This window comes from Pristiophorus japonicus, chromosome 1, assembly GCF_044704955.1.
Source record: "Pristiophorus japonicus isolate sPriJap1 chromosome 1, sPriJap1.hap1, whole genome shotgun sequence".
In the NCBI taxonomy this organism is placed as follows: Eukaryota; Metazoa; Chordata; class Chondrichthyes; family Pristiophoridae; genus Pristiophorus; species Pristiophorus japonicus.
Window position 1 is genome coordinate 9,215,366 of NC_091977.1, and position 27,457 is coordinate 9,242,822.

General features: G+C 44.6%; 1 protein-coding gene across 6 annotated transcripts in view; it reads left to right on the top strand.

Annotated features, from left to right (window-relative positions):
* Nucleotides 1-27,457, top strand: part of rictora (RPTOR independent companion of MTOR, complex 2 a) — a 231,604-nt gene that overhangs the window by 186,503 nt on the left and 17,644 nt on the right. For 5 of the 6 annotated variants that reach the window (XM_070877306.1, XM_070877299.1, XM_070877312.1 and 2 more), the window contains 8 exons: nt 514-590; nt 1,352-1,430; nt 3,522-3,631; nt 8,417-8,504; nt 9,678-9,770; nt 11,192-11,298; nt 18,519-18,748; nt 26,282-26,356. In XM_070877306.1, the coding sequence (XP_070733407.1) occupies nt 514-590; nt 1,352-1,430; nt 3,522-3,631; nt 8,417-8,504; nt 9,678-9,770; nt 11,192-11,298; nt 18,519-18,748; nt 26,282-26,356 (859 nt within the window). The remainder of the gene's footprint in view (nt 1-513; nt 591-1,351; nt 1,431-3,521; nt 3,632-8,416; nt 8,505-9,677; nt 9,771-11,191; nt 11,299-18,518; nt 18,749-26,281; nt 26,357-27,457) is intronic. The other variant, XM_070877318.1, reaches the window with a different exon arrangement.

Below are 27,457 nucleotides of genomic sequence, written 5' to 3' on the forward strand. Positions count from 1 at the left end.
TTAACACTCTTTGCCCCTTTAGAATTTTGCTGTAATGTGGCCCTTTTTATTTTTTGCCTTGGGTTTCTCTTACTATTCTCCTTTCTATCTTTTACCTCTGTCTCCCTGCATAGGTTCCCATCCCCCTGCCATATTAGTTTAACTCCTCCCCAACAGCACTAGCAAACACTTCCCCTAGGACATTGGTTCTGGTCCTGCCCAAGTGCAGACCGTCCGGTTTGTACTGGTCCCACCTACCCCAGAACCAGTTCCAATGTCCCAGGAATTTGAATCCCTCCCTTCTGCACCACTCCTCAAGCCACGCATTCATCTGAGCTATCCTGCGATTCCTACTCTGACTAGCATGTGGCATTGGTAGCAATCCTGAGATTACTACTTATGCTGCGTATATGTGGCCGGTAGCTCACTTCAGGGTCAAATATGACGCCAAGGTTGCGAACAGTCTGGTCCACGGTCCATTCTTTTGTCTGCTGTTATTTTGATCCATTTGTAATTTTCTTACTGCTGTTCCAGGCCAACCTGCACGCACTGATCCAGATGAAACCAGCTTTAACCCACCTTGGAGACAAAGGCTTGCTGCTGCTCCTCCGGTCAGTACAATTCTTCAACAGTCTGAGTCTCAACCATCCCCGCTGGCTCACAGCCTGATATTCTAGCAGGACACAGACTAAGGCTTGCCTGGCCCAGACTGTTAATGATAAATAATCATTGGCTTGCTTCTGTCTCATTACACTGATTCCTGTCTTTCTCTGCTTGTACCTCAATCCATCCACATTTATCGCGCGCTCGCTCGCTCACTCTCTCTCTCTCACATCCTCCTTCATCGTATCTAGGTCCCTGTGTTCTCCCTGCCACCTTGGTCTCACTCGCTAGTTAGTTGCTCCATTACAGGAAGGAAAAAGGCGGCTTTCCAGCTTCCCTTTGCTGGCTAGGCTCAAGGCACGCAACAGCTGCTGGATTCAGGGTTGTACAGGTCGGGTCGAGGATCATATGAGAAACAGGGAGACACAGAATACCTTAAAATTCGATGGAGGTTGTGTCAACAGCAGTGACACACTGTGCCACGGAGTGAGGCAGGCATGAGTCCCAACCTTGACATTGTTTAAACTGCATTGAATAGAGGTTGCAGCATCTCACAGCAGTGGAGGGGAATGGCGGGAGACACTCAGCCTGGTCAGTCTCTTGTGGTGACAAAGAGGAATCTTCACCTCAAAACAAAAGAAAGGCCAGCAGTGTTGTTCTTGATAGATATGGGTTTAATTCCCTGATTGTGCCACTCTCTGGGCTGGCCCCATATTTTACCAAGTTGTTGATGGGGTTTCTGATAGGAACTTATCTGCTCATTTTTCAGATTTTTGTCCATTCCAAAGGGGTTCTCCTACCTGAACGAGAGGGGTTATGTTACCAAACAGTTGGAGAAATGGCAAACGGTGAGTGTGGTGATAACATGATAACCAAAACTTAGACAGACCTTCAGATGTGGCTCAGTGGGGGATTGCTAATAAAACCTATTGCCATAAAACTGGACTAAAAGGAAACAATTTGCTGCCTTTCGATAGTGCACAGCTGGTGTTTGTCTCCGTATCTGCTCCTGCATATATACAGTAAGTACAATAGCTAACGGAAGGATTCACACCCATCTGCTACTGTACGGCCCAGTATGTATCTCTGTCAGCTCCTGTGCATGTACAGTACACAGCAGCTAAAAGGGAACGATTCACTCCCATCTGGTACAGTACGTCCCGTGTGTGTCTGCTCCTATACATATACAGTACACAGCAGGTAAAAGGGAACGATTCACTCCCGTCTGGTACTGTATAGCCCGTGAGTGTGTCTCTGTCAGCTCCTGTACATGTATAGTACACAGCGGGTAAAAGGAAACGATTCTCTCCTGTCTCGTACTTTACGGCCCTGTGTGTCTTATTGTCAGGTACAGTACACAGCAGGTAAAAAGGAACGATTCTCTCCTGTCTTGTGCTGTATAGCCCCTATGCGTCTCATTGTCAGGTACAGTACACAGCGGGTGAAAAGGAATGATTCACTCCCATCTGGTACTATACAGCCTGTGTGTGTCTCTGTTCAGGTACAGTACACAGGGGGAGTAAGGGATTGATTCACTCCTGGTTTGTGTGTACCTCAGCAGTTCATTCCTCATGTTCACCACCTCTGCATAACATAGCTAAATCTAAACTGTGAGAACCTTCCCTTTTCCGAACTTGAGACCATGTCCTCTGATTGTAGACTGTGTGCCAATCTCAAACATGTTATCAGGATTCCATCTATTTCTTTAAGATCTAGAATAAAAAATTCCAGGCTCTTCACCGCCTTCTCATAGCTCAGGTGCTTTGAGCTTAGGTATTTTCTGCATTGCATCCAATGCCTGGATGTCTTTGGTGTAGTGCTGACCAGTACTCCAGTGCCTTGCACAGATTCAATATCATTTGCAATCTGTGCTATTCTTCAGCAATACAGCACAAGATTTTGTAAGCTTCCCTTACTACTGCTACACACTGCACTGTTGATTTCACTAGCCAATTTGCCAAGGCGCTCTCACTCCTCTCCTGGAGCCATTTAATTTATGTTCCCATCTTTTGTTCCCCTACCATCTTCTCATACTTTGCACTTGTCCAATTTAAGTATATTAGCCCTTCATTAGCCTACCGTTCCATCTAATCTAGATCCCAGTGTATTTGGTTTACATTTCCCTATTGTTTGGAAGCCCCACCCAACACCAGTTTGCTGTGGCTCACTGGTAGCATTCTCGTCACTGAGTCAGAAGATTTTGGGTTCATCTCCACTCCAGAGACTTGATCACATAATGCAGGCTGACACTCCAGTGCACGACTGAGGGAATGCTGCACTGCCAGAAATGCCATCTTTCGGATGAGACGTTAAACCAAGGACCCACCTGCAGATCCCATGGTACCATTTCAAAGAAGAGCAGGGTAGTTCTCCCCAGTGTCCTTCCCTCAACCAACATTGCTAAAAACAGATTATCTGGTTATTATTTCATTACTGTTTGTGGTAGCTTGCTGTACACAATTAGACTGCCTACATTACATTAGTGACTACACTTCATTGGCTGTAAAGCGCTTTGGGACATCCTGAGGTCGTGAAATGCGCTATAAAAATGAAAGTTATTTCTTTAAGTCTGCAAAATGTTGCTAGTTTGTGAACATACATGAGCTGACATCAAGATGCACCAGAATTAGCGGTGTGCCTATAGAAAGGGTTCCTCAGCAGGTAGGCAATGCAAGCATCCATACAGCAAGTAAAAGGGCTGTATGAAAATTCTGGAGTTGATGAATAGTACCTCAAAAGCGCAGTTGGCCTGCTCGCTTTCACTGCAACTATCTAGGGTGACGCATTAGGAACTCCGAGCTAATGTTGAATGTTGACGTCACGGTGCAGTGCTTGCTCTGCAGCATACCTGAAACATGAAGAGATCTATAAATATACAAAAGATCAATAGACTTCAGAACGATGCGTCAGCATTGTAAGCATCATGTGTACGCTTTCAGGAGTACAACTTGAAATACGTGGATCTGATCGAAGAACAACTGAACGAGGCACTCACTACATACCGCAAACCAGCTGACGGAGAGAACTATGTGCGTCGCAGTAACCAGAGGTGAGACTGAGAGTGTTTCATTTATTTCATGAATTTGTGCACCTAGCTCCAGCGCTGAGATGTTTTAGTCGCTTTTCAATGGTGGAGATTTTGCTTTACAGCATTTATATAACAGCCTAGTTTTACAATGAGGAGCACTGAAAAGTAAAGTTGCACTTTTTGAAATGAAATTGAGAAGCTTAGAAGGGGAACCAGAGCCCATGTTACAGGACATCACCACAGTTGAGAAGAACAGGAGGGGAGGTGCATGGCTAAATGGTGGCAAACGTGGGCTTTAAGACCCTGTCGGAGGGAGGGAGGACTGGGGATGCTGAGGAGTTCTACAGTTTAATTCTGGATCAGAAACTGTCACGGTGACCGTACTACCACACACTGCGTTAACTAAGTGGCCTGGGCACCGATGCACAAACAAAGCACACTCTTGCCAGTGTCAAATTCCACAGGATAAGCGCAATGTTCTGTTTTGTCCCTTCACTAATACAGAGGGGAGGATGATGCGAGTTATCTGTAGTAATAATCCTATTGGGTTGCTTGCTGTGCTGCTGCTTTTGAGTTGCTTGCTGCTGCTGCTGCATGGCAGATGAAGTATAGTGTGGATAAATGTGAGGTTATCCACTTTGGTGGTAAAAACAGAGAGACAGACCATTATTGGGGATTCAATGGTGAGGGGAATAGATAGGCGTTTCTGCGGCCGCAACCGAGACTCCAGGATGGTATGTTGCCTCCCTGGTGCAAGGGTCAAGGATGTCTCGGAGCGGGTGCAGGACATTCTAAAAAGGGAGGGAGAACAGCCAGTTGTCGTGGTGCACATTGGTACCAACGATATAGGTAAAAAGAGGGATGAGGTCCTACGAAACGAATTTAAGGAGCTAGGAGCTAAATTAAAAAGTAGGACCTCAAAAGTAGTAATCTCGGGATTGCTACCAGTGCCACGTGATAGTCAGAGTAGGAATCGCAGGATAGCGCAGATGAATACGTGGCTTGAGCAGTGGTGCAGCAGGGAGGGATTCAAATTCCTGGGGCATTGGAACCGGTTCTGGGGGAGGTGGGACCAGTACAAACCGGACGGTCTGCACCTGGGCAGGACCGGAACCAATGTCCTAGGGGGAGTGTTTGCTAGTGCTGTTGGGGAGGATTTAAACTGATATGGCAGGGGGATGGGAACCAATGCAGGGAGACAGAGGGAAACAAAAAGGAGTCAAAAGCAAAAGACAGAAAGGAGATGAGGAAAAGTGGAGGGCAGAGAAACCCAAGGCAAAGAACAAAAAGGGCCACTGTACAGCAAAATTCTAAAAGGACAAAGGGTGTTAAAAGAACAAGCCTGAAGGCTTTGTGTCTTAATGCAAGGAGTATCCGCAATAAAGTGGATGAATTAACTGTGCAAATAGATGTTAACAAATATGATGTGATTGGGATTACGGAGACGTGGCTCCAGGATGATCAGGGCTGCGAACTCGACATCCAGGGGTATTCAACATTCAGGAAAGATAGAATAAAAGGAAAAGGAGGTGGGGTAGCATTGCTGGTTAAGGAGCAAATTAAGGCAATAGTTCGGAAGGACATTAGCTTGGATGATGTGGAATCTATATGGGTAGAGCTGCAGAATACCAAAGGACAAAAAACGTTAGTGGGAGTTGTGTACAGACCTCCAAACAGTAGTAGTGATGTTGGGGAGGGCATCAAACATGAAATTAGGGGTGCGTGCAATAAAGGTGCAGCAGTTATAATGGGTGACTTTAATATGCACATAGATTGGGTTAACCAAACTGGAAGCAATACGGTAGAGGAGGATTTCCTGGAGTGCATAAGGGATGGTTTTTTAGACCAATATGTCGAGGAACCAGCTAGGGGGGAGGCCATCTTAGACTGGGTGTTGTGTAATGAGAGAGGATTAATTAGCAATCTCGTTGTGCGAGGCCCCTTGGGGAAGAGTGACCATAATATGGTGGAATTCTGCATTAGGATGGAGAATGAAACAGTTAATTCAGAGACCATGGTCCAGAACTTAAAGAAGGGTAACTTTGAAGGTATGAGGCGTGAATTGGCTAGGATAGATTGGCGAATGATACTGAAGGGGTTGACTGTGGATGGGCAATGGCAGACATTTAGAGACCGCATGGATGAACTACAACAATTGTACATTCCTGTCTGTCGTAAAAATAAAAAAGGGAAGGTGGCTCAACCGTGGCCATCAAGGGAAATCAGGGATAGCATTAAAGCCAAGGAAGTGGCATACAAATTGGCCAGAAATAGCAGAGAACCCGGGGACTGGGAGAAATTTAGAACTCAGCAGAGGAGGACAAAGGGTTTGATTAGGGCAGGGAAAATGGAGTACGAGAAGAAGCTTGCAGGGAACATTAAGACGGATTGCAAAAGTTTCTATAGATATGTAAAGAGAAAAAGGTTAGTAAAGACAAACGTAGGTCCCCTGCAGTCAGAATCAGGGGAAGTCATAACGGGGAACAAAGAAATGGCGGACCAATTGAACAAGTACTTTGGTTCGGTATTCACTGAGGAGGACACAAACAACCTTCCGGATATAAAAGGGGTCGGAGGGTCTAGTAAGGAGGAGGAACTGAGGGAAATCCTTATTAGTCGGGAAATTGTGTTGGGGAAATTGATGGGATTGAAGGCCGATAAATCCCCAGGGCCTGATGGACTGCATCCCAGAGTACTTAAGAAGGTGGCCTTGGAAATAGTGGATGCATTGACAGTCATTTTCCAACATTCCATTGACTCGGGATCAGTTCCTATGGAGTGGAGGGTAGCCAATGTAACCCCACTTTTTAAAAAAAGGAGGGAGAGAGAAAACAGGGAATTACAGACCGGTCAGCCTGACATCGATAGTGGGTAAAATGATGGAATCAATTATTAAGGATGTCATCGCAGTGCATTTGGAAAGAGGTAATATGATAGGTCCAAGTCAGCATGGATTTGTGAAAGGGAAATCATGCTTGACAAATCTTCTGGAATTTTTTGAGGATGTTTCCAGTAGAGTGGACAAGGGAGAACCAGTTGATGTGGTATATTTGGACTTTCAGAAGGCTTTCGACAAGGTCCCACACAAGAGATTAATGTGCAAAGTTAAAGCACATGGGATTGGGGGTAGTGTGCTGACATGGATTGAGAACTGGTTGTCAGACAGGAAGCAAAGAGTAGGAGTAAATGGGGACTTTTCAGAATGGCAGGCAGTGACTAGTGGGGTACCGCAAGGTTCTGTGCTGGGGCCCCAGCTGTTTACACTGTACATTAATGATTTAGACGAGGGGATTAAATGTAGTATCTCCAAATTTGCGGATGACACTAAGTTGGGTGGCAGTGTGAGCTGCAAGGAGGATTCTATGAGGCTGCAGAGCGACTTGGATAGGTTAGGTGAGTGGGCAAATGCATGGCAGATGAAGTATAATGTGGATAAATGTGAGGTTATCCACTTTGGTGGTAAAAACAGAGAGACAGACTATTATCTGAATGGTGACAGATTAGGAAAAGGGGAGGTGCAAAGAGACCTGGGTGTCATGGTACATCAGTCATTGAAGGTTGGCATGCAGGTACAGCAGGCGGTTAAGAAAGCAAATGGCATGTTGGCCTTCATAGCGAGGGGATTTGAGTACAAGGGCAGGGAGGTGTTGCTACAATTGTACAGGGCCTTGGTGAGGCCACACCTGGAGTATTGTGTACAGTTTTGGTCTCCTAACCTGAGGAAGGACATTCTTGCTATTGAGGGAGTGCAGCGAAGGTTCACCAGACTGATTCCCGGGATGGCGGGACTGACCTATCAAGAAAGACTGGATCAACTGGGCTTGTATTCACTGGAGTTCAGAAGAATGAGAGGGGACCTCATAGAAACGTTTAAAATTCTGACGGGGTTAGACAGGTTAGATGCAGGAAGAATGTTCCCAATGTTGGGGAAGTCCAGAACCAGGGGACACAGTCTAAGGATAAGGGGGAAGCCATTTAGGACCGAGATGAGGAGGAATTTCTTCACCCAGAGAGTGGTGAACCTGTGGAATTCTCTACCACAGAAAGTTGTTGAGGCCAATTCACTAAATATATTCAAAAAGGAGTTAGATGAAGTCCTTACTACTGGGGGAATCAAGGGGTATGGTGAGAAAGCAGGAATGGGGTACTGAAGTTGCATGTTCAGCCATGAACTCATTGAATGGCGGTGCAGGCTAGAAGGGCCGAATGGCCTACTCCTGCACCTATTTTCTATGTTTGCATGCCCCTGTTTGTGTGGAATTTGCTGATGTGGTAGCGAGTTAGTGAATAACAAGAGTTATCTCTGCACTACCACTGTGGTTCACAGCACAAAAATGTGAGCGTTGAGAATTTGTTCAAGTGCGAGTACATGCTGAGCTATAGTAGTGTCTCAATGCTTCCGGGTAACTGATTGGAAAGCTTGGCAACAGGATAAAAAAAATGAAAGTTTTGCAATATCAATCTTTGGCCACTAGGCGTCAGAAGCGTGTTTAGCAAACACCATATAAAATCATAACCAACCATGGGTAGAGATAACTTGGGACCGAACATGATTGCTACATCAGCTTTAACTGGTCAGTTATCTCATTGCTGTGCACAGAATGGGCACCATTGTCATCTAAATAGTGCAGTGACTGCCCTCAAGGTAATTTATTATATGTGAAGATTCTGCAACATCCTGCTATATAAATGCAAGTTTCTCTAAAAACTAGACTCAGAAGACTGAATGTAGCTTGAGAATTCTACAATTAAGTCAAGACTCCCAAATTTTTATTCCTGTATTTGATTTTCTGTTCTTGGTTCTAGGTTACAAAGGCCCTATGTTTACCTGCCGGTTCACCTATACGGCCAGTTGGTGCATCATAAAACTGGCTGTCATTTGCTGGAGGCCCAAGTGAGCAAACTGTCGCACATGTTAAGTGAATGTACTGTTTAGGATGCTTAATACAATATAATCGCATGACTAAAGTTGCAGTAACAAAAACTGAAAATGCTGGGAACACTACGAAAGCATGTTGATTTGAAACATTAACCCAATCTTCCCCTCTCCTGACCTGCTAAACGTTTCTGTTGTACCGCTTTCTTGCTCTTTTCGCTTTGTTGCTTTAAACGTCGAATTATACACACATTCAGTTGTAGTAAGTGGCAGGATCAGGTCTTTTACTCAGGCATTTATACTATACAAATCCAGTATGAAGGCTACTGAAACACAAACACTTCACAAGACAACTTTTTGCTTGCTCCGATTCCCAATGGCTACTTGTGATACCTTCCGAATGTCCAGTGTCTCGTGTCTAAAGTGTGTGTGTGTCAAAACCTCATCTTTATACCAAAAAAGCCGTTGAACTTTGTATAGTACATTTAGACAATTAACATGATGACGATGTAGAATCAAAATGTCATTGTCCTGAAATCATGATTAATTGCTTTCTGAACTAGTATACACAAACCAGATGATACTTAACATACAGACGATGTCATCAGATTATTATTTACTTAACATACAGACAATGTCATGAATTACTATACACAAATCAGATTGTTATTCGCATAGTAACATGCTACACTCAAATACTTAACATACAGATAAATGACCAGCTACTCATTTCAGTGGCTAAATGGCTCCATATCATCGAGCAGCCTGTTTTAATCCAACTTCAAGCTTCCAATTTTTAACCCTTCAATATCTCCAGACCGCGCCGAAACAAAGCTTTTCAGAAATGTGGGCTTGCGCTCCCACAGTTTCCAGCATTTTCTGTTTTAATTTCAGATTTATAGCATCTATAGTATTTTGCTTTTTGTTTTTAAGCCGTAATGCATCATTTTTAATTTTCATAATTGTTCTTGAGATTGGGCCACGTCTAATTGAATAGCTCGAGGAGCTGAATTAGTCTACTCCTGTTCATATGCACCTGGCCAGGGATTGTTTGATGGGACAGTGCGGAGGGAGCTTTACTCTGTATCTAATCTGTGCTGTACCTGCCCTGGGGGTGTTTGATGGAATAGTCCTTGATATCAGTAGATTGCATGTGATGTTTAGCAGAATTATGGTGTTTTTTGTTCACAGAGCATTGTTCCAGACTTGAGCTACACCGTGCGTTCGCCAGCACTGGATAAATGGGACGGTGTAAAGCAGCTGAAGGCAGCACTCTGGGCTTTGGTATGATTGTTATTTTCTGCACGTTTTCTTTTCCAAATTTCTGTCCTCTTCTGATGGTGCTGTCTCTCGCTAGCATTCTATATTCACTGTTAGCCCTACAAATCCTCACCCAAGTGACCACTTTTCACATGTAGGCATTCTCACTTGAAAGTGCACCTCCCAGCGTGATAGTGAGCCTTCGCACTGGGGCCAATTGCAGCACCTCTACCACCGCATTGGCTGAGATTGGCTAAATCCCGACAGAATGGGGTCAAACCCGAGACCGTTCTGGTCCGCATGGCTCATTGGATAAGCGTCCTGAGCCATCATGGTGTCAGACAAGATATTGTTTTATTGAAAAGAACTTGTACTTCCGTGACAGAACCACGAGCACACATGTATTTCGAGATGACTTGTACATTTCTCTGGTTTCTCTCTCTTTTTTTTGTTCCAACTTTGCTTGTAGCGACTTCATCTTAGTGGGCAGCTTTGTGTCATTTATTATCAAAAGTGCCTTTGTAGATTGCGGAGCTAGACTGGAGGATAGAGGTTCCCCAGAACACACAGCCTGCGGTCTTTGTCCATGACTGGAACACAGGATTGAGTTTGGTTGTGGTCCTCCCAAGTGTTGAAATAGCCAGTCAGCACTCAGTGGCTAAGCCCACGTGAGAAATGTTCATAGGGCTGAAGGATGGCTATCAGCCACAGAACTATGCTTCATTGCCTTCGGGGGAAGAGGAAGGAAAGAATTTGGGAGTAGGAAAATAATAGTCAGCCCATCTCCAGTCATCTACAAAGAAACATGTTTGAACCCATAGCCTGATAGCTTGCACTCGTCCATTGGAGGCTGGTTTTGTGCTTACTGTTGCTTTGGGTGCTGCCGTACTCATGCTTCTATCCTTGCTGTTCAGTCCCAACCCATGGAGGAATTGGCAGATATACAGGAGCCAAGAGTAAATTAAGCAGCACATAAGTGGGTTATTGCAGCATCTGGAAGGGTCATATTTCACACAAAGCCACCCCGCCCCCCCCCCCTCCCCCCCAACACCTCAACCCTCCCTGTTCCTGCCCAAATCCACTGGCTCCCTGTCCATTGTATTGGCCACGAGATCTTCATCATCAAATGCTTTCTCTCCACATGGCCTTGGTGACTTTGTTCAGCTGTGAATTACAGCCTCCACCCTCTGCTCCTCCAACAACTGATCAAAGCCTACTCTCTCTGCTCCCCCAGCACATGCCAATCCTCCAGCTCTATTCTGTGAAAATCTACCCCAGAATCAATTCCTTCACCATATCTCTGCTTTCTTCAAACACCTCTTCAGAACCCATCTCTTTGACTGCTTTTGGTTGCCATGTTTTCTTTCTGTTTCTTGCGTGGCAGTGTCCTTTCTCCTTAAATGATGCTAGATGTTGGTCTGACCCGAATGTGATGTGGATTTCAGGGAAACATTGGCTCGTCCAACTGGGGATTGAATTTGCTTCAGGAGGAGAACGTGATCCCGGATGTAATAGCGCTGGCCCAGACGTGCGAGATTCTCTCTGTCAGAGGGTAAGTAGCAGCCCTCACCGAAATCGATCAGAAAGAGAAGGATGATGTATGTGGTGGTCAAAGCCCGTGCCTGGAGAGCTCAGTAAATGGTTGTTCACTAATTTCAGTTCACTGCAGATTGTTGGGGTTTGCCATTATTATTAAACACAGACTGTACTTGTTGACTTCGACATTTTGTCAATCTTGAAAGTAAGATGAGCTTTCCCATATAATTACTCCCAGGTATTATTTTATATAGGAACAATCCAAACCCCTCGATTAGATGCCAGCCTGTAATTCACTCCCAGGTTTGCATTATTCTATGTATAATATTAACTGGTATCAGTTAATTATCAGTGTAAAAGGTACAGGGGGCACAGAATTCCTAAATTGCATTCTGGAGAACTTTGTTAGGGAATGAAGCAGGGGACGTTAAGGTCAAAAAAGAAAGAGACCCGTAATTTTTTAACTTCAGTAATTGAAGTAAAATGTGAATAAGAACTAAAAAGTTAGTCTTATGTATAGACGTGGAAGGAGTATCTCATTGAAACGTATAAAATTCTGACTGGGTTGGATAGACTGGGTGCGGGGAGGATGTTTCCCCTGGCTGGGAAGTCTAGAACAAGGGGTTACAGTCTCGGGATACGGGGTAGGAAATTTACATAGAAAATAGGTGCAGGAGTAGGCCATTCGGCCCTTCTAGCCTGCACCGCCATTCAATGAGTTCATGGCTGAACATGCAACTTCAGTACCCCATTCCTGCTTTCTCACCATACCCCTTGATCCCCCTAGTAGTAAGGACTTCATCTAACTCCTTTTTGAATATATTTAGTGAATTGGCCTCAACAACTTTCTGTGGTAGAGAATTCCACAGGTTCACCAATCTCTGGGTGAAGAAGTTTCTCCTCATCTCGGTCCTAAATGGCTTACCCCTTATCCTTAGACTGTGACCCCTGGTTCTGGACTTCCCCAACATTGGGAACATTCTTCCTGCATCTAACCTGTCTAAACCCATCAGAATTTTAAATGTTTCTATGAGGTCCCCTCTCATTCTTCTGAACTCCAGTGAATACAAGCCCAGTTGATCCAGTCTTTCTTGATATGTCAGTCCCGCCATCCCGGGAATCAGTCTGGTGAACCTTCGTTGCACTCCCTCAATAGCAAGAATGTCCTCCTTCAGGTTAGGAGACCAAAACTGTACACAATACTCCAGGTGTGGCCTCACCAAGGCCCTGTACAACTGTAGCAACACCTCCCTGCCCCTGTACTCAAATCCCCTCGCTATGAAGGCCAACATGCCATTTGCTTTCTTAACCGCCTGCTGCACCTGCATGCCAACCTTCAATGACTGATGTACCATGACACCCAGGTCTCGTTGCACCTCCCCTTTTCCTAATCTGTCACCATTCAGATAATAGTCTGTTTCTCTGTTTTTACCACCAAAGTGGATAACCTCACATTTATCCACATTATACTTCATCTGCCATGTATTTGCCCACTCACCTAACCTATCCAAGTCACTCTGCAGCCTCACAGCATCCTCCTCGCAGCTCACACTGCCACCCAACTTAGTGTCATCTGCAAATTTGGAGATACTACATTTAATCCCCTCGTCTAAATCATTAATGTACAGTGTAAACAGCTGGGGCCCCAGCACAGAACCTTGCGGTACCCCACTAGTTACTGCCTGCCATTCTGAAAAGTACCCATTTAGGACCGAGATGAGGAGAAATGTTTTCACTGAGGGTGGTGAACCTGTGGAATTCTCTAACACAGAAGACTGTGGAGGCCAAGACACTGAATATATTTAAGACGGAGATAGACAGATTTCTAGACAGAAAAGACATCAAGGGGTATGGGGGAAAAAGCGGGAATATTGTGTTGAGATGGAGGATTAGCCATGATAATATTGAATGGCGGAGCAGACTTGAAGGGCCGAATGGCCTACTACTGCTCCTATTTTCTATGTTTCATTGGGAGAGCATTTTTGTGGTAGTGATCATAATTCAGTTAGTTTTAACATAATTATGGATAAGGACAAAGTAAAAACAGGGGTAAGGATTCTAAATTGGGGAAGGCCAACTTTACTAGGCTGAGAAGTGATATAGCAAAAGTGGACTGGAAGCAGTTACTTGAAGGTAAATCGGTGCCAGAGCAGTGGGAGGCATTCAAGAGGTACATGGAGTTCAGGGTAAACATGTTCCCACAAAGAAAAAGAGTAGAACTGCCAAATTTAAACCCCTCCCCCCCCCCCCCCCCCCCCCCCCCCCGGATGATAAGGTGCATACAGGGTAAGGCAAGGCAAAAAAATTGAAGGCTATATCAGATATCGTGAGCTCAATACTGCAGAAAGCCTAGAAGAGTATAGAAAGTGCAGGGGCGAAATTAAGAAGGAAATTAGGAAAGCAAAAAGAGGCCATGAAAAAATACTGGCAAGTAGAATCAAAGAAAACCCAAAGATGTTTTACAATTACATAAAAAGCAAGAGGATAACTAAGGAAAGAATAGGGCCTGTTAGGGACCAAAATGGTGATTTTTGTATGGACAAGGAACTTAATGAATTCTTTGCGGCTGTCTTCACAAAAGATGGGGACGATGCTGACATTGAAGTTCAGGAGAAAGATAGTGAAATATTGGACGGGATAAACAGGAGGAAGTATTAAGGGGTTTAGCATCCTTGAAAGTCGATAAATCATCAGGACCGGATGAAATTTTTCCGAGGCGATTAAAAGAAGCAAGGGAGGAAATTGCAGAGGTTCTGACCATCATTTTCCAATTCTCCCTGGCTACAGGAGTTGTGCCAGAGGATTAGAGAATTGCTAATGTTGTACCATTGTTTAAAAAGGGAGGAAGGGATAAACCAAGCAATTACAGGCCAATTAGTTTAACCTCTGGTGGGAAAATTACTGGAATCAATTCTGAGGGACAGTATAAACCTAAATTTAAAAAGACATAGATTAATCAAAGACAATCAAAATGGATTTGTTAAAGGAAGGTCGTGTCTGACTAATTGATTGAGTTCTTTGAAGAGGTAACAAGGAGGGTTGATGAGGGCAGTGTCTTTGATGTAGTTTATATGGATTTTAGTAAGGCTTTTGACAAGGTCCCACATGTCAGGCTGATCAAAAAAGTAAAAGCCCATGGGATCCAAGGGAGAATGGCAAATTGGATCCAAAATTGGCTCAGTGGCAGGAAACAAAGGGTAATGGTTGAGGGGAGTTTTTGCAACTGGAAGGCTGTTTCCAGTGGGGCTCCTCAGTGCTCGGTACTCGGTTCCTTACTACTTATAATATAAATGATTTAGACTTAAATGTAGGGGGCATGATACAAAAGTTGGCCGTGTGATTGACAGTGAGGAGGAAAGCTTTAGACCTGAGGAAGATATCGATGAACTGGTCAGTTGGGCAGAACTGTGGCAAATGGAATTCAATCCGGAAAAGTGTGAGGTAATGCATTTGGGGAGGGGCAACAAGACACGGGAATACTCAATAAATGGGAGGATACTGAGCAGTATGGAGGAACAGAGGGATCTTGGAGTTTATGTTCACAGATCCTTAAAGGTAGCAGGACAGGTCGATAAGGTAGTTAAAAAGGCATAGGGAATGCTTTCCCTTATTAGCTGAGGCACAGAATACAAGAGCAGGGAAGTTATGCTAGAACTGTAAACAACACTGGTTAGGCCACAGCTTGAGTACTGTGACAGTTCTGGTCACCACGTTACAGGAAGGATATGATTGCACTAAAAAGGGTACAGAAAAGATTTACGAGGATTTTGACATGACGGGAAAACTTGAGCTACGAAGAAAGATTGGATCGGCTGGGGTTGTTTTCCTTGGTACAGAGATGGGTGAGGGGAGATTTAACTGAATCATTGAGGAGCCTAGATAGAGTGGATAGGAAGTACCTATTTCCCTTAGCAGATGGGTCAATAACCAGAGGGCATAGATTTAAAGTAGCTTTAGAGGGGATTTGAGGGGACATTTCTTCACGCAGAGGGCTGTGGGGTTCTGGAACTCACTGCCTGAAAGAGTGGTAGAGGCAGAAACCCTCACCACATTTACAAAGTACTTGGATATGCACCTGAAGTGCCGTATTATACAGGGCTTCAGACCTAGTGCTGGAAGGTGGGATTAGGCTGGGTAGCTCTTTTTTGACCAGCACAGATATGATGGGCCAAATGGCCTCCATGTCATAATTTTTCTATGAACCCCTCGATTAGATTCCAGCTTGTAATTCACTCCCATGTTTCCGTTATTCTACCTATAAACCTCCCGAACTCCTCGATTAGATTCCAGCCTGTAATGCATTCCCAGGTTTCCATTACTCTATATATAAAGCACCTGAACATCCACAATTAGATTCCAGCCTGTAACTTTCCCTGGGTATCTCTTTCCTGATTTGAATCTAATTTTCTTAATGTTGATAGGAAATGTGATGCAACGCATTTAGCTCTTAACAATATCTGTTGCTTAGGCCCTAAGCTCTGGAATTCCCTCCCTAAACCTCTCCGCCTCTCTACCTCTCTTTCCTCCTTCAAGACGCTCCTTAAAACCTACCTCTGTGACCAAGCACCTGCCCTAATTTCTCATTGTGGCTCAGTGTCAAATTTTTAATCTCATAATACACCTGTGAAGCGTCTTGGGACATTAAACTGTTAACGGCGCTATATATATACAAGTTGTTAAGAACTATGTATCTGATAGGGTCAGCATTTTACATTCTGGTAGAATCCCAATGTGTGGGCTTTCCACACATTGCTGCCTTCCCTACCATGCCAATTTTCCAGGGTCAGGATCCATGCTGACTGTCCTTGATTAATCTGTGATGATTAATACTGTCCCTAGGAATTTTCTCCAACAATTTACCCAACACTGAGATTAGGCTGACTGTCCTGTAATTAATTGGTTTATCCCTTTTTCTTTTTAAACAACAGTACCGCGTTAGCAGTCCTCCAGCACCACACCTGTTGCCAGAGAGGTCAGAGCCTCCAATCCTTTGGCAGAACTCCTGTACCCAGGGAGGATGGAAAATGATGGTCAGAGTTTCCACAATTTCCTCCCTTGCTTCTCTTAACAGTCTGGGGTACATTTAATCCAGGCCTGGGGATTTATCTACTTTCAAAGATGCTAAACCCCTTAATACTTCCTCTCACTATGTTTATCTCATCTACTGTTTCTCACACCTCCTCCTTAACTACAATGTCTGCATTGTCCCTCTCTTTTGTGAAGACAGAAGTGTCTGGAGTTCCAATGTGGAACAGGCTGGTGCCCTGCCATGCCTCTATTTATTCAATTACTAACTAAACTTCTTAGTTTAACCCACTGCCCTAATTTAGAGAGAAAAAAGAGAAATTATTTACTCAAGTTTAACAAGAACCGCTGAGATACTAAACACAAAAAACCTAAATGTTAGATTGCAGTCTTCGGGTTCTGTGGCTCTACTCCTCCTTTTGAGTTGGATGTGAGAAACCACTTTCTTCGTCTCCACCGAATTCCTACCATCACCAAATTCTTTAACACTGGTTGCGATCCACGCGGATTGCGATTCACCCAGTTCAGTGCTCAAGCGCATAGCATGAGGCATGGTCCTGGTGCCTCTGATAGTAAAGCAGGGTATTGCGCAAAGGATGGGCGACACATTGTATGAGATACTCCAGTTATTGATTGTCGCAGGCGTATTCAAAGTAACCCGCTACTTCTGGAAAATCCTGGAGGAAGCGTCAAATGAGCGGAGCTGCTACTGCCCGAATTCTCTCATCGTCTGCTTCAGTTAGACTAGTGCAGTGGGAAAGCTGCTCCATTTGTCAGTTCTCGATTATTCCCAAGGGTTTGATACTTTGTATTTGTCATTGGGTGCATCGATTACAGCAGCTGTATTGAAATGCATGACTTGTTTATAATGACACTTGTTAACAATATAATGGAGCATTGTACCAGTGGAATGGTTATTGTCTGTATCATAAGAACATAAGAAATAGAAGCAGGAGTAGTCCATACAGCCATTCAGTAATGGCCTCGAGCCATTCAATAAGATCATGGCTAATCATCAACCCCAACTCCACTTTCCCGCCTGATTTCCATATCCCTTGATTACCCGATTCCAAAAATATATCTATCACAGCCTTGAATATATTCAGCATCCACAGCCTTCTGGGGCAAAGAATTCCAAAGATTCACAATCCTCCGAGTGAAGAAATTCCTCCTCATCTGTCTTAAATGGCCTACCCCTTATCCTGAGAATGCATTTCCTGGTTCTAGACTCTCCAGTCAGGGGAAACAACCTGTCAAGCCCCCTCAGAATTTTGTATGTTTCAATGAGATCACCTCTCATTCTTCTAAACTCTAAAGATTATAAACCCATTCTACACAATCTCTCATAAGACCTCTCATTCCAGGGATCAGTCTAGTGAACCTTTGTTACACCACCTCCAAGGCAAGTAGGAGGCCAAAACTGCACAGTACTCCAGGTGTGGTCTCACCAAGGCTTTGTACAATTGTAGCAAGACGACTTTACTCTTGTACTCCAACCCCCTTGTAATAAAAGCCAACATGCCATTTGCCTTCCTTATTGCTTGCTGTACCTGCAAGCTAGCTTTCTGTGTTTCATGCATAAGGCCACCCAAATCTCTCTGAATATCAACATTTAAAAGTTTCACACCATTTAAAAAATATTTTGTTTTTTTTATTCTTCCTACCAAAGTGAATAACCTCACATTTTCCTACTCAAAAGTTAAGGGGACACACCAAGTAAATGACAGGCCAGTGTGTTTATATCGCTGGTTTAATTGCTGCAATCCAGCATTGGGGGCAGAATAAGTGAGTGATGATGCTTGGGAAAAGTGTAAGCTGATTAGGGAGGGTCAAGATGTTTTCGTGAAAGTTAAGTCATAGCTAATTATCCTAGGGACGCATGTTAACAATCACTGAGTTAATGGGTAGAACATAAGAATATAAGAATTAGGAACAGGAGTAGGCCATCTAGCCCCTCGAGCCTGCTCCGCCATTCAATAAGATCATGGCTGATCTGGCCGTGGACTCAGCTCCACTTACCCGCCCTCTCCCCGTAACCCTGAATTCCCTTAGGGGATCAGTGGATATTGTATGCATGGATTTTCAGCGAGAATTTGATGTTCTACATTGCCATTCTAAATATTATTCTCCAGTAGTGTCCCTAATACAGTGATTACCTGATCAAAGTTCAGCCACTTGTTCCCACTGACTTTCTTTTTTCTGCTCCCAAAGGACCTGTCTGTACGTACTGGGCCTCTTGGCGAAAACAAAGCAGGGGTGTGACATTCTGAAGCAGCATGGCTGGGATTCGGTCAGGCACAGCCGCAGGCAGCCCTGGCCCGTGGCCCCCGACGACATGGAACAATTGTATAACGAGCTGTCCTCCATCCCCAGTATGTTGAGCCTCAACTCTGAGTCTACCAACTCCAGGCACAACAGTGAGAGCGATTCGATGCCTCAGAGTGAGTATCTTGTGACGTGGAGCCTGCTCGTGCTCTCTCAGCAGGTATCTTGTCTCCAACACCACGACCTGAATCAGCAAGTGAACCGTATCATGTTTGCTTATTTACCAAGCATACATAAGTATTTCCACTGCTCCCCGGGAGTGTTGACTCCTGCTGGGGTGTGGTTCCATGGATCTGGTGGCTCTCCAGAACATTGCTCAACTGGCCAGTCTTCACATGTAAGCCCAGACGGTGGGTGTCAGCAGTCCGAGCTCAGCCCTACCCTCTCCCAGTGTCAACATGTCCACTTCCCAGCACCGGTCATTGATCATGGGTAGGAGCCCCAGTTGATTTTCTCCTCTTTACCCAACAGGCATTGAGGTCAATTGGCATGCTCCCAACTGCTACCCTGGGTGGGATCGGTAAACTCTGCCTACACCAGGGGTCATATCTAGTTCTCTACCCTGGACAGTCCCTAGACCCAGTATGCGTTAGAACTATGATTGAACTGGGTGGTTCCATTCCACCTTCTGCAGCTCAGATAAGCAACAAGACCGTCTGTCACTTCGACACCAGAATCAGGAGATGGACTTCAGCTTAAAAATCCACAGGACAAATCACGCTTAAAATATTGGGACTGGCTTGTCTCCTCATCGCTAACTGTCAGAAATAGGACTTCCCTTCCCAGAAAGAAAGCAAATCTGTAAGCCAGAGGAAACGAGGCTTAGTAAGTAGTAATCAAGGAGGTCCTCCTGTGCTAAATACTTTAATGCAAGGAGTATTGCGAATAAGGCGGATGAGCTAAGAGCACAGATACTTGGGAGTATGACATTACAGAAACATGGCTGAAAGAGGGGCAGGTTTGGCAGATCAATATTCCCGGTTACAGAATTTTTAGACAAGACAGAGGGGGGTAAAAGTGGGGGGGGGGGCGTCACGGTACTGATTAAAGAAATTATTACAGCGGTGAGGAGGGATGATATGTTAGAGGGATCATCAAATGAGGTCATATGGGTCGAATTGAAAAACAAAAAAGGGGCGATCACACTGCTGGGCGTGCATTATAGACCCCCAAACAGTGGGAGGGAGATAGAGGAGCAAATATGTAGGCAAATAACTGAAGTCCAAAAACCATAGGGTAGTTATAGGGGATTTTAACTATCCTAATATTGATTGTGACAAATATAGTCTGAAGGGTATAGAGGGTGCGGAATTCTTGAAATGCATTCAAGAGAACTTTTTTAAGTCAGTATGTAGCAAGTCCAACACGAGAGCAGGCGGTTTTGGATTTAGTTTTAGGGAATGAAGCTGGGCAGGTTGAAGGGGTATTAGTGGGAAAGCACAGATTCAAGTTAGTTATGTATAAGGACAAGGATAGGCCTGGAATAAAAGTCCCAAATTGGGAAAAGCTAATTTTGCTAAGTTAAGGAGTGATTTGGCGACAGTGTACTGGAAACAGCTACTTGTGGGTAAATCAATGTCGGAACAGGAGGAGGCTTTCAGGAGGAGATCCGGAAGGCTCAGGCCAAACGTGCCCTTAAAGAAAAAGGGTGGGAAAAATAATTCTAGAGCCCCCTGGATGTCTAGGGACTTACGGGGAAGATAAATGGGAAAAAAAGGGAAGCTTATGTCATATACCAACGGCTAAATACTATAGAATCTTTAGCGGAATAAGAGGCAAAATTAAAAAGCATATCAGGAATGCTAAGAGAAAGCACGAAAAATTCTTGGCTAGTAAAATTAAGGAAAACCCAAAGATGTTCGAAAGAAAGGGTAGGGCCTATTAGAGACCATGAGGGTAATCTTTGTGCGGAGGCGGAAGATGTTGGTAAGGTTCTTAACGAATACTTTGCATCCGTTCTCACAAACGAAAAGGACAATGCTGATACTGCTATCGAGGAGGAGTGTGATATTCTGGATGAAATAAATATAGTGAGAGAGGAAGTATTAAGGGGTTGAGCAGCTTTGAACGTAGATAAGTCCCCAGGCCTGGATGAAATGCATCCCAGGCTGTTGAGCGAAGTTAAAGAAGAAATAGCAGAGGCCTTGACCATCATTTTCCAGTCCTCTTTGGATTTGGGCATGGTGCCGGAGGATTAGAGGATTGCTAATGTAGTACCCTTGTTTAAGAAGGGAGAAAGGGATAGACCGAGTAATTACAGGCCTGTCAGCCTAACCTCAGTGGCAAGAAAATTATTGGAAAAATCCTGAACGATAGAATAAATCTACATTTGGAAAGGCAAGGATTAATTAGGGACAGTCAGCACGGATTTGTTAAGAGAAGATCGTATTTGACTAACCTGATTGAATTTTTTGAGGAGGTAACCAAGAGGGTTGATGAGGGTAGTACGTACTATACAGTGTATATGGACTTTAGCAAAGCTTTTGATTAGGTCCCACATGGTAGACTGGTCACGAAGGTTAAAGCCCATGGGATCCAGGGCAAAGTGGCAAGTTGGATCCAAAATTGGCTTAGAGGTAGGAAACAAAGGGTAATGGATGTTTTTGTGGGGATCCGCAGGGCTCGGTACTGGGTCTCTTACTTTTTGTGGTATATATCAACGATTTAGATTTGAGTATAGGGAGTATGATTAAGAAGTTTGCAGACGACACTAAAATTAGCTGTATAGTTGATGATGAAGAGGAAAGTCATGGGCTACAGGAGGATATCAATCTACTGGTCAGGTGGGCAGAGCAATGGCAAATGGAATTTAATTCAGAGAAATATGAGGTAATGCACTTTGGGAGGGCTAATAAGGAAAGGGTATACATATTAAGCGGTAGGCCACTTAATAGTGCAGATGAACAAAGGAACCTTGGAGTGCTTGTCCACAGATCCCTGAAAGTAGCAGGCCAGGTGGATAAGGTGGTTAAGAAGGCATACAGAATGCTTGCCTTTTTGGCCGAGGCACAGAATATAAGAGCAGGGAGGTTATGCTTAAATTGTATAATACTTTGGTTAGGCCACAGCTGGAGTACTGCATGCAGTTCTGGTCGCCATATTGTAGGAAGGACATGATTGCACTAGAGACGGTGCAGAGGAGATTTACTAGGATGCTGCCTGGAATGGAGAATCTTAGTTATGAAGACAGATTGGATTTATTCTCATTGGAACAGAAGAGGTTGAGAGGAAACCTCATTGAGGTGTACAAAATATTGAGGGGTCTGGACATAGTGGATAGTAAGGGCCTATTTCCATTGGTGGAGGGGGTCTATTACGAGGGGGCATAGTTTTAAGGTGGTTAGTGGAAGGTTTAGAGGTGATTTGTGGGGGGGGGGGGCTACTTTATGCAGAGGGTTGTAGGGGTCTGGAAGAGTGGTGGATGCAGAAACCTTCATCATTTTTAAGAGATGGTTGGATGGGCACTTGACGTGCCGTAATCTGCAGGGTTACGGAACGAGAGCTGGTAATTGGGATTAGACTGGATAACCTCTTGTTGGCAGATATGATGGTAAGTACTGCAGGGAATCGAATGTGGCAGGGTGATCGCCTGAATGGGTCGGAGAGGAATGTTCCCAGATTTGTTTTTCACCTAAATTGGCCTGGGTTTTTAATTTGGTTTTTGCCTCTCCCAGGAGATCACATGGCTCCGGTTGGGGTGGAGTGTAGAATGTTTCAGTGAAGGGGTGTGAAAGTTGTGTGGGGTGGACTGGTTGGGCTGGGTGCTCTTTACCTATCCGCCAATGTTCATTGCTCATAGGTTTATATGTGACCTTCAGGGCTGCTGACTGAGGGCCTTGCGGCTCTTTGTCGGCCGGCGCAGACACGATGGGCTGAAATGGCCTCCTCCTGCGCTGTAAATTTCTATGTTTCTATGTCTGATTTCAGACATATTCACAGCAAGAAAATTGTCAGGATTTTAGTTACCGGAGACATGTGATCATCTGGGAGAGGCAAAAACCGATAAAAGCCCTGGCCAATTTAGGGAGAAAAAAATCTGGGCAAATTTCTCTCCGACCCATCCAGGCGATCGAAACTAGTCCAGGCGATCGAAACTAGTCCAGGAGATCACCCTGGCCATATTCTATTCCCTGCAGTACTTATCATTATATCTGCACCGTCCAACAAAAGGTCATCCAGTCTAATCCCAATTACCAGCTCTAGGTCCGTAACCTATAAGTGCCCATCCAACCATCTCTTAAAAGTGGTGAGGGTTTCTGCATCATCACTCCTCCAGGCAGCGAGTTCCAGATCCCCACAACCCTATGAGTAAAGAAGCCCACCCTCAAATCCCACGGTATTAAACGAGATGGCGGAAGTTATAGCAGATGCATTCGTTATAATCTACCAAAATTCTCTGGACTCTGGGGAGGTACCAGCGGATTGGAAAACAGCAAATGTAACGCCTCTGTTTAAAAAAAGGGGCAGACAAAAGGCAGGTAACTATAGGCCGGTTAGTTTAACATCTGTAGTGGGGAAGATGCTTGAAGCTATCATTAAGGAAGAAATAGCAGGACATCTAGATAGGAATAGTGCAATCAAGCAGACGCAGCATGGATTCATGAAGGGGAAATCATGTTTAACTAATTTACTGGAATTCTTTGAGGATATAACGAGCATGGTGGATAGAGGTGTACCGATGGATGTGTGTATTTAGATTTCCAAAAGGCATTCGATAAGGTGCCACACAAAAGGTTACGGCAGAAGATAAAGGTACGTGGAGTCAGAGGAAATGTATTCGCATGGATCGAGAATTGGCTGGCTAACAAAGCAGAGAGTCGGGATAAATGGGTTCTTATGTTCTTATGTCCTTTTCGGGTTGGAAATCGGTGGTTAGTGGTGTGCCACAGGGATCGGTGCTGGGACCACAACTGTTTACAATATACATAGATGACCTGGAAGAGGGGACACAAAGATTAGTGGGAAAGTGGGATGTGTAGAGGACACAGAGAGGTTGCAAAGAGATTTAGATAGGTTAAGCGAATGGGCTAAGGTTTGGCAGATTGAATACAATGTCAGAAAATGTGAGGTCATCCAACTTGGGGGGGGGGGGGTGAAAAACAGTAAAAGGGAATATTATTTGAATGGGGAGAAATTACAACATGCTGCGGTGCAGAGGGACCTGGGGGTCCTTGTGCACGAATCCCAAAACGTTAGTTTGCAGGTGCAGCAGGTAATCAGGAAGGTGAATGGAATGTTGGCCTTCATTGTGAGAGGGATGGAGTACAAAAGCAGGGAAGTCCTGCTGCAACTGTACAGGGTATTGGTGAGGCCGCACCTGGAGTACTGCATGCAGTTTTAGTCACCTTACTTAAGGAAGGATATACTGGCTTTGGAGGGGGTTCAAAGACGATTCACTAGGCTGATTCCGGAGATGAGGGGTTACCTTATGATGATAGATTGAGTAGACGGGTCTTTACTCGTTGGAGTTCAGAAGGTTGAGGGGTGATCTTATAGAAAGATTTAAAATAATAAAAGGGATAAACAAGATAGAAGCAGAGAGGTTGTTTCCACTGGTCGGGGAGACTAGAACTAGGGGGCACAGCCTCAAAATACGGGGGAGCCAATTTAAAACCGAGTTGAGAAGGAATTTCTTCTCCCAGAGGGTTGTGAATCTGTGGAATTCTCTGTCAAGGAAGCAGCTGAGGCTAGCTCACTGAATGTATTCAAATCACAGATAGATAGATTTTTAACCAATAAGGGAATTAAGGGTTACGGGGAGCGGGCGGGTAAGTGGAACTGAGTCCATGGCCAGATCAGCCATGATCTTGTTGAATGGCGGAGCAGGCTCGAAGGGCTAGATGGCCTACTCCTGTTCCTAATTCTTATGTTCTTATTCCGTATGCCTTCTTTAACCACCTTATCCACCTGGCCTGCTACTTTCAGGGATCTGTGCACAAGCACTCCAAGGTCCCTTTGTTCCTCTACACTGTTAAGTGGCCTACCGCTTAATATGTATACCCTTTCCTTATTTGCCCTCCCAAAGTGCATTATCTCACACTTCTTTGAATTAAATTCCATTTGCCATTGCTCTGCCCACCTGACCAGTAGATTGATATCCTCCTGCAGCCCATGACTTTCCTCTTCATTATCAACCACACAGTCAATTTTAGTGTCTTCTTAATCATACTCCCTATATTCAAATCTAAATCGTTGATATATATTACAAAAAGCAAGGGACTCAATACTGAGCCCTGCGGAACCCCACTGGAAACATCCTTCCAGTCCCCCGAGAGAAAAATCTTCAAACCAGAAAATCCTGGAAATACACTGCAGATTAGTCAGCATCAGAAAGGAAAGAAAGATTTGAGGTGGGATCTTTCCTCGGGAGGTTTGCTGAAGGACCCCGCTCGCCCACAACTACCCTCCCCCCTTTAGCCTGGTTCTCTCTTTCAAATGCTGCCATCCTGCTGTGTAGTTCCAGAGCCTCCTGTCTCCTGTTTCTATTTCACATTTCCGATAATTGCCATTTCTCTTTTCACAAGTAGATGATTACAATAAGTTTCAGAGCTTTCACCCCAGCTTTACACCTGGGAATTAAATTGGAAACCCATCCCAACCCCAAATTAATTATTGCAATTCAGATCATTGTATAATGCCCAGCCTGTTCCTATCACTCCCCTACACTACTGCGTGTGTACACACACACAAAAGCTGTCAGGCTTTGGCTGTTTTTATATTGGTGTAGCTAGTCCCCACAGTAAACCAGTCAAAATTACTCAGGGTGGTAGCTGGGATTAGCCAGTTAAAAGAAACATTTTGCGCCTGAGCGAAGAATCAGTCATTCTCACCACAGAACTCTGCTGGAAGGACGCGCAGATCTTTTGCGACTTAAATCGAGGCATTGCAGACAACCTTGAGGCGCAAGAGCGGAATCATGAGCGGGTTATTTCCACAAGTGAACAGAAGTGGCCAAGTGAGCTCTACCTCAACTCCGACAAGGTGCTCCTTGAACCTCCATATACTGTTTGGCTGTGGGATGTTGAGATTGAGCTGGGATCCCCTACTGTTCTCCAAAAGAAGGTAAGGATGTCCTCTTAGCCGATAGGATTATCCCAGCTTCTACACAGCAAGTGTAGTACCCTGTTAAATACAACTATTGATCCTTCATTGTCTCTCTCCAGAAGTACCTGGTCATCACTTGGGAAATGCCTGTCGTGATATCATTGAAATCGGGAGCTATGCAGTGAATTGTAGGCTGAGACATGCATCCCAGCACTCCATGGTGCAGCATTCCTGAGGGAGGGTGGGATTGTGGTCTTCGTCATGTAGTTTTGGTTTAAAAATAACAGGTTCCTGGCTACTAGCTTCAATGACTCTGTCAAATTTGTCTTGGGGATGCCCCGTGGCTGCACAAGAGCAGTAGATGCAGAATGTGGGGAAGGAGGAAGCAAGACGTCACTAAACCCAATATAAAAGCAACTTCAGCATTTTCCCTCGGCGTATGCAAGACCTTTTCTGTCTGCGCTGCCACTTTGCATTCTGGAACAGTGAGATCAAATGAGCTGATGGACTGACACTACCTGAACCTGTCCTGTGATGTTACAACACTGTCCTATACAATTTATGAATTTTGTACCTTTTTGTCAATTCATTTTGTTTTCATCAAGGTGAGGGATGTCAGCGCTGGGGAATGGAACGGCTCTCCACCCCTGAGACCCACTGTCAGCAGCGAGCATTCCCAGGTCAGGAACAGCACGGGTTAGATACAGCATAAAGCTCCCTCTACACTGTCCCATCAAACAATCCCAGGACAGGTGCAGCTCAGGTTAGATACAGAGTAAAGCTCCCTCTACACTGTCCCATCAAACACTGGCAGGGCAGGTACAGCACGGGTTAGATACAGAGTTAAGCTCCGTCTACAGTGTCCCATCAAACAATCCCTGGCCAGGTACATAGGAATGACTAATTCTGCCCCTCAAGCCATTCAGTTGGATCGTGGTCGAACTGTACCTCAACTTCCATTTATTCATCTTTAATCCAGATACCTTGATACCTTTACCTAATAAAAATTGATCTCAGTCTTGAAATTTTCAATTGGCCCACAGCCTTTTGGGGGAGAGAATTCCAGATTTTCACTACCCATTGGTTGAAAATGTGCTTCCTGATTTCACACCTAAACTGCCTAGCTCTAATTTTAAGATTATTCCCGCTTGTGCTGGATTCCCCCACCAGAGGAAATAGTTTCTCTCTATCTATTCTATTAAATCCTCCTAATTTTAAATATCTGAATTAAATCACCCCCCAACCTTCTAAACTCAAGGGAATACAACCCAAGTTTATGCAACCTGTCCTCATAATTTAACCCTTTTTGCCCCGGTATCATTTTGGTGACCTGCGCTGTACTCCCTCTAGGGTCAATATATTTTTCGGTCCATTGCCCAGAACTGAACACAGTATTCCAGATGGGGTCTGATCAAGGCTCTGTACAACTGAGTCATATACATGGTGAAAAACTGAAGCCCCAGTACAGATCCCTGGGGAACACCACTTATCATCCGCCAGTCAGAGTACATTCCCTTTATCCATTCTTTCTATCCCTACCTCCCAACCAATTTTCAACCCATGTCCTGAGGTTTCTTCCAAATCCATGCGCTTTGGTTTTTGCTGATATTCTCTTGTGCTGAACCTCATCTAATGCCTCTGGAAGTCCATATAGGCAAAATCCAAAGACATTCCTCTGTCCACCTTGTTAGTGACCACCTCAAAAATTCAGCTACCTTCGTCAGGTACAAGTCTGGTTAGATAAACATTCCCAGGGCATGTACAATACAATTTGGGTACAA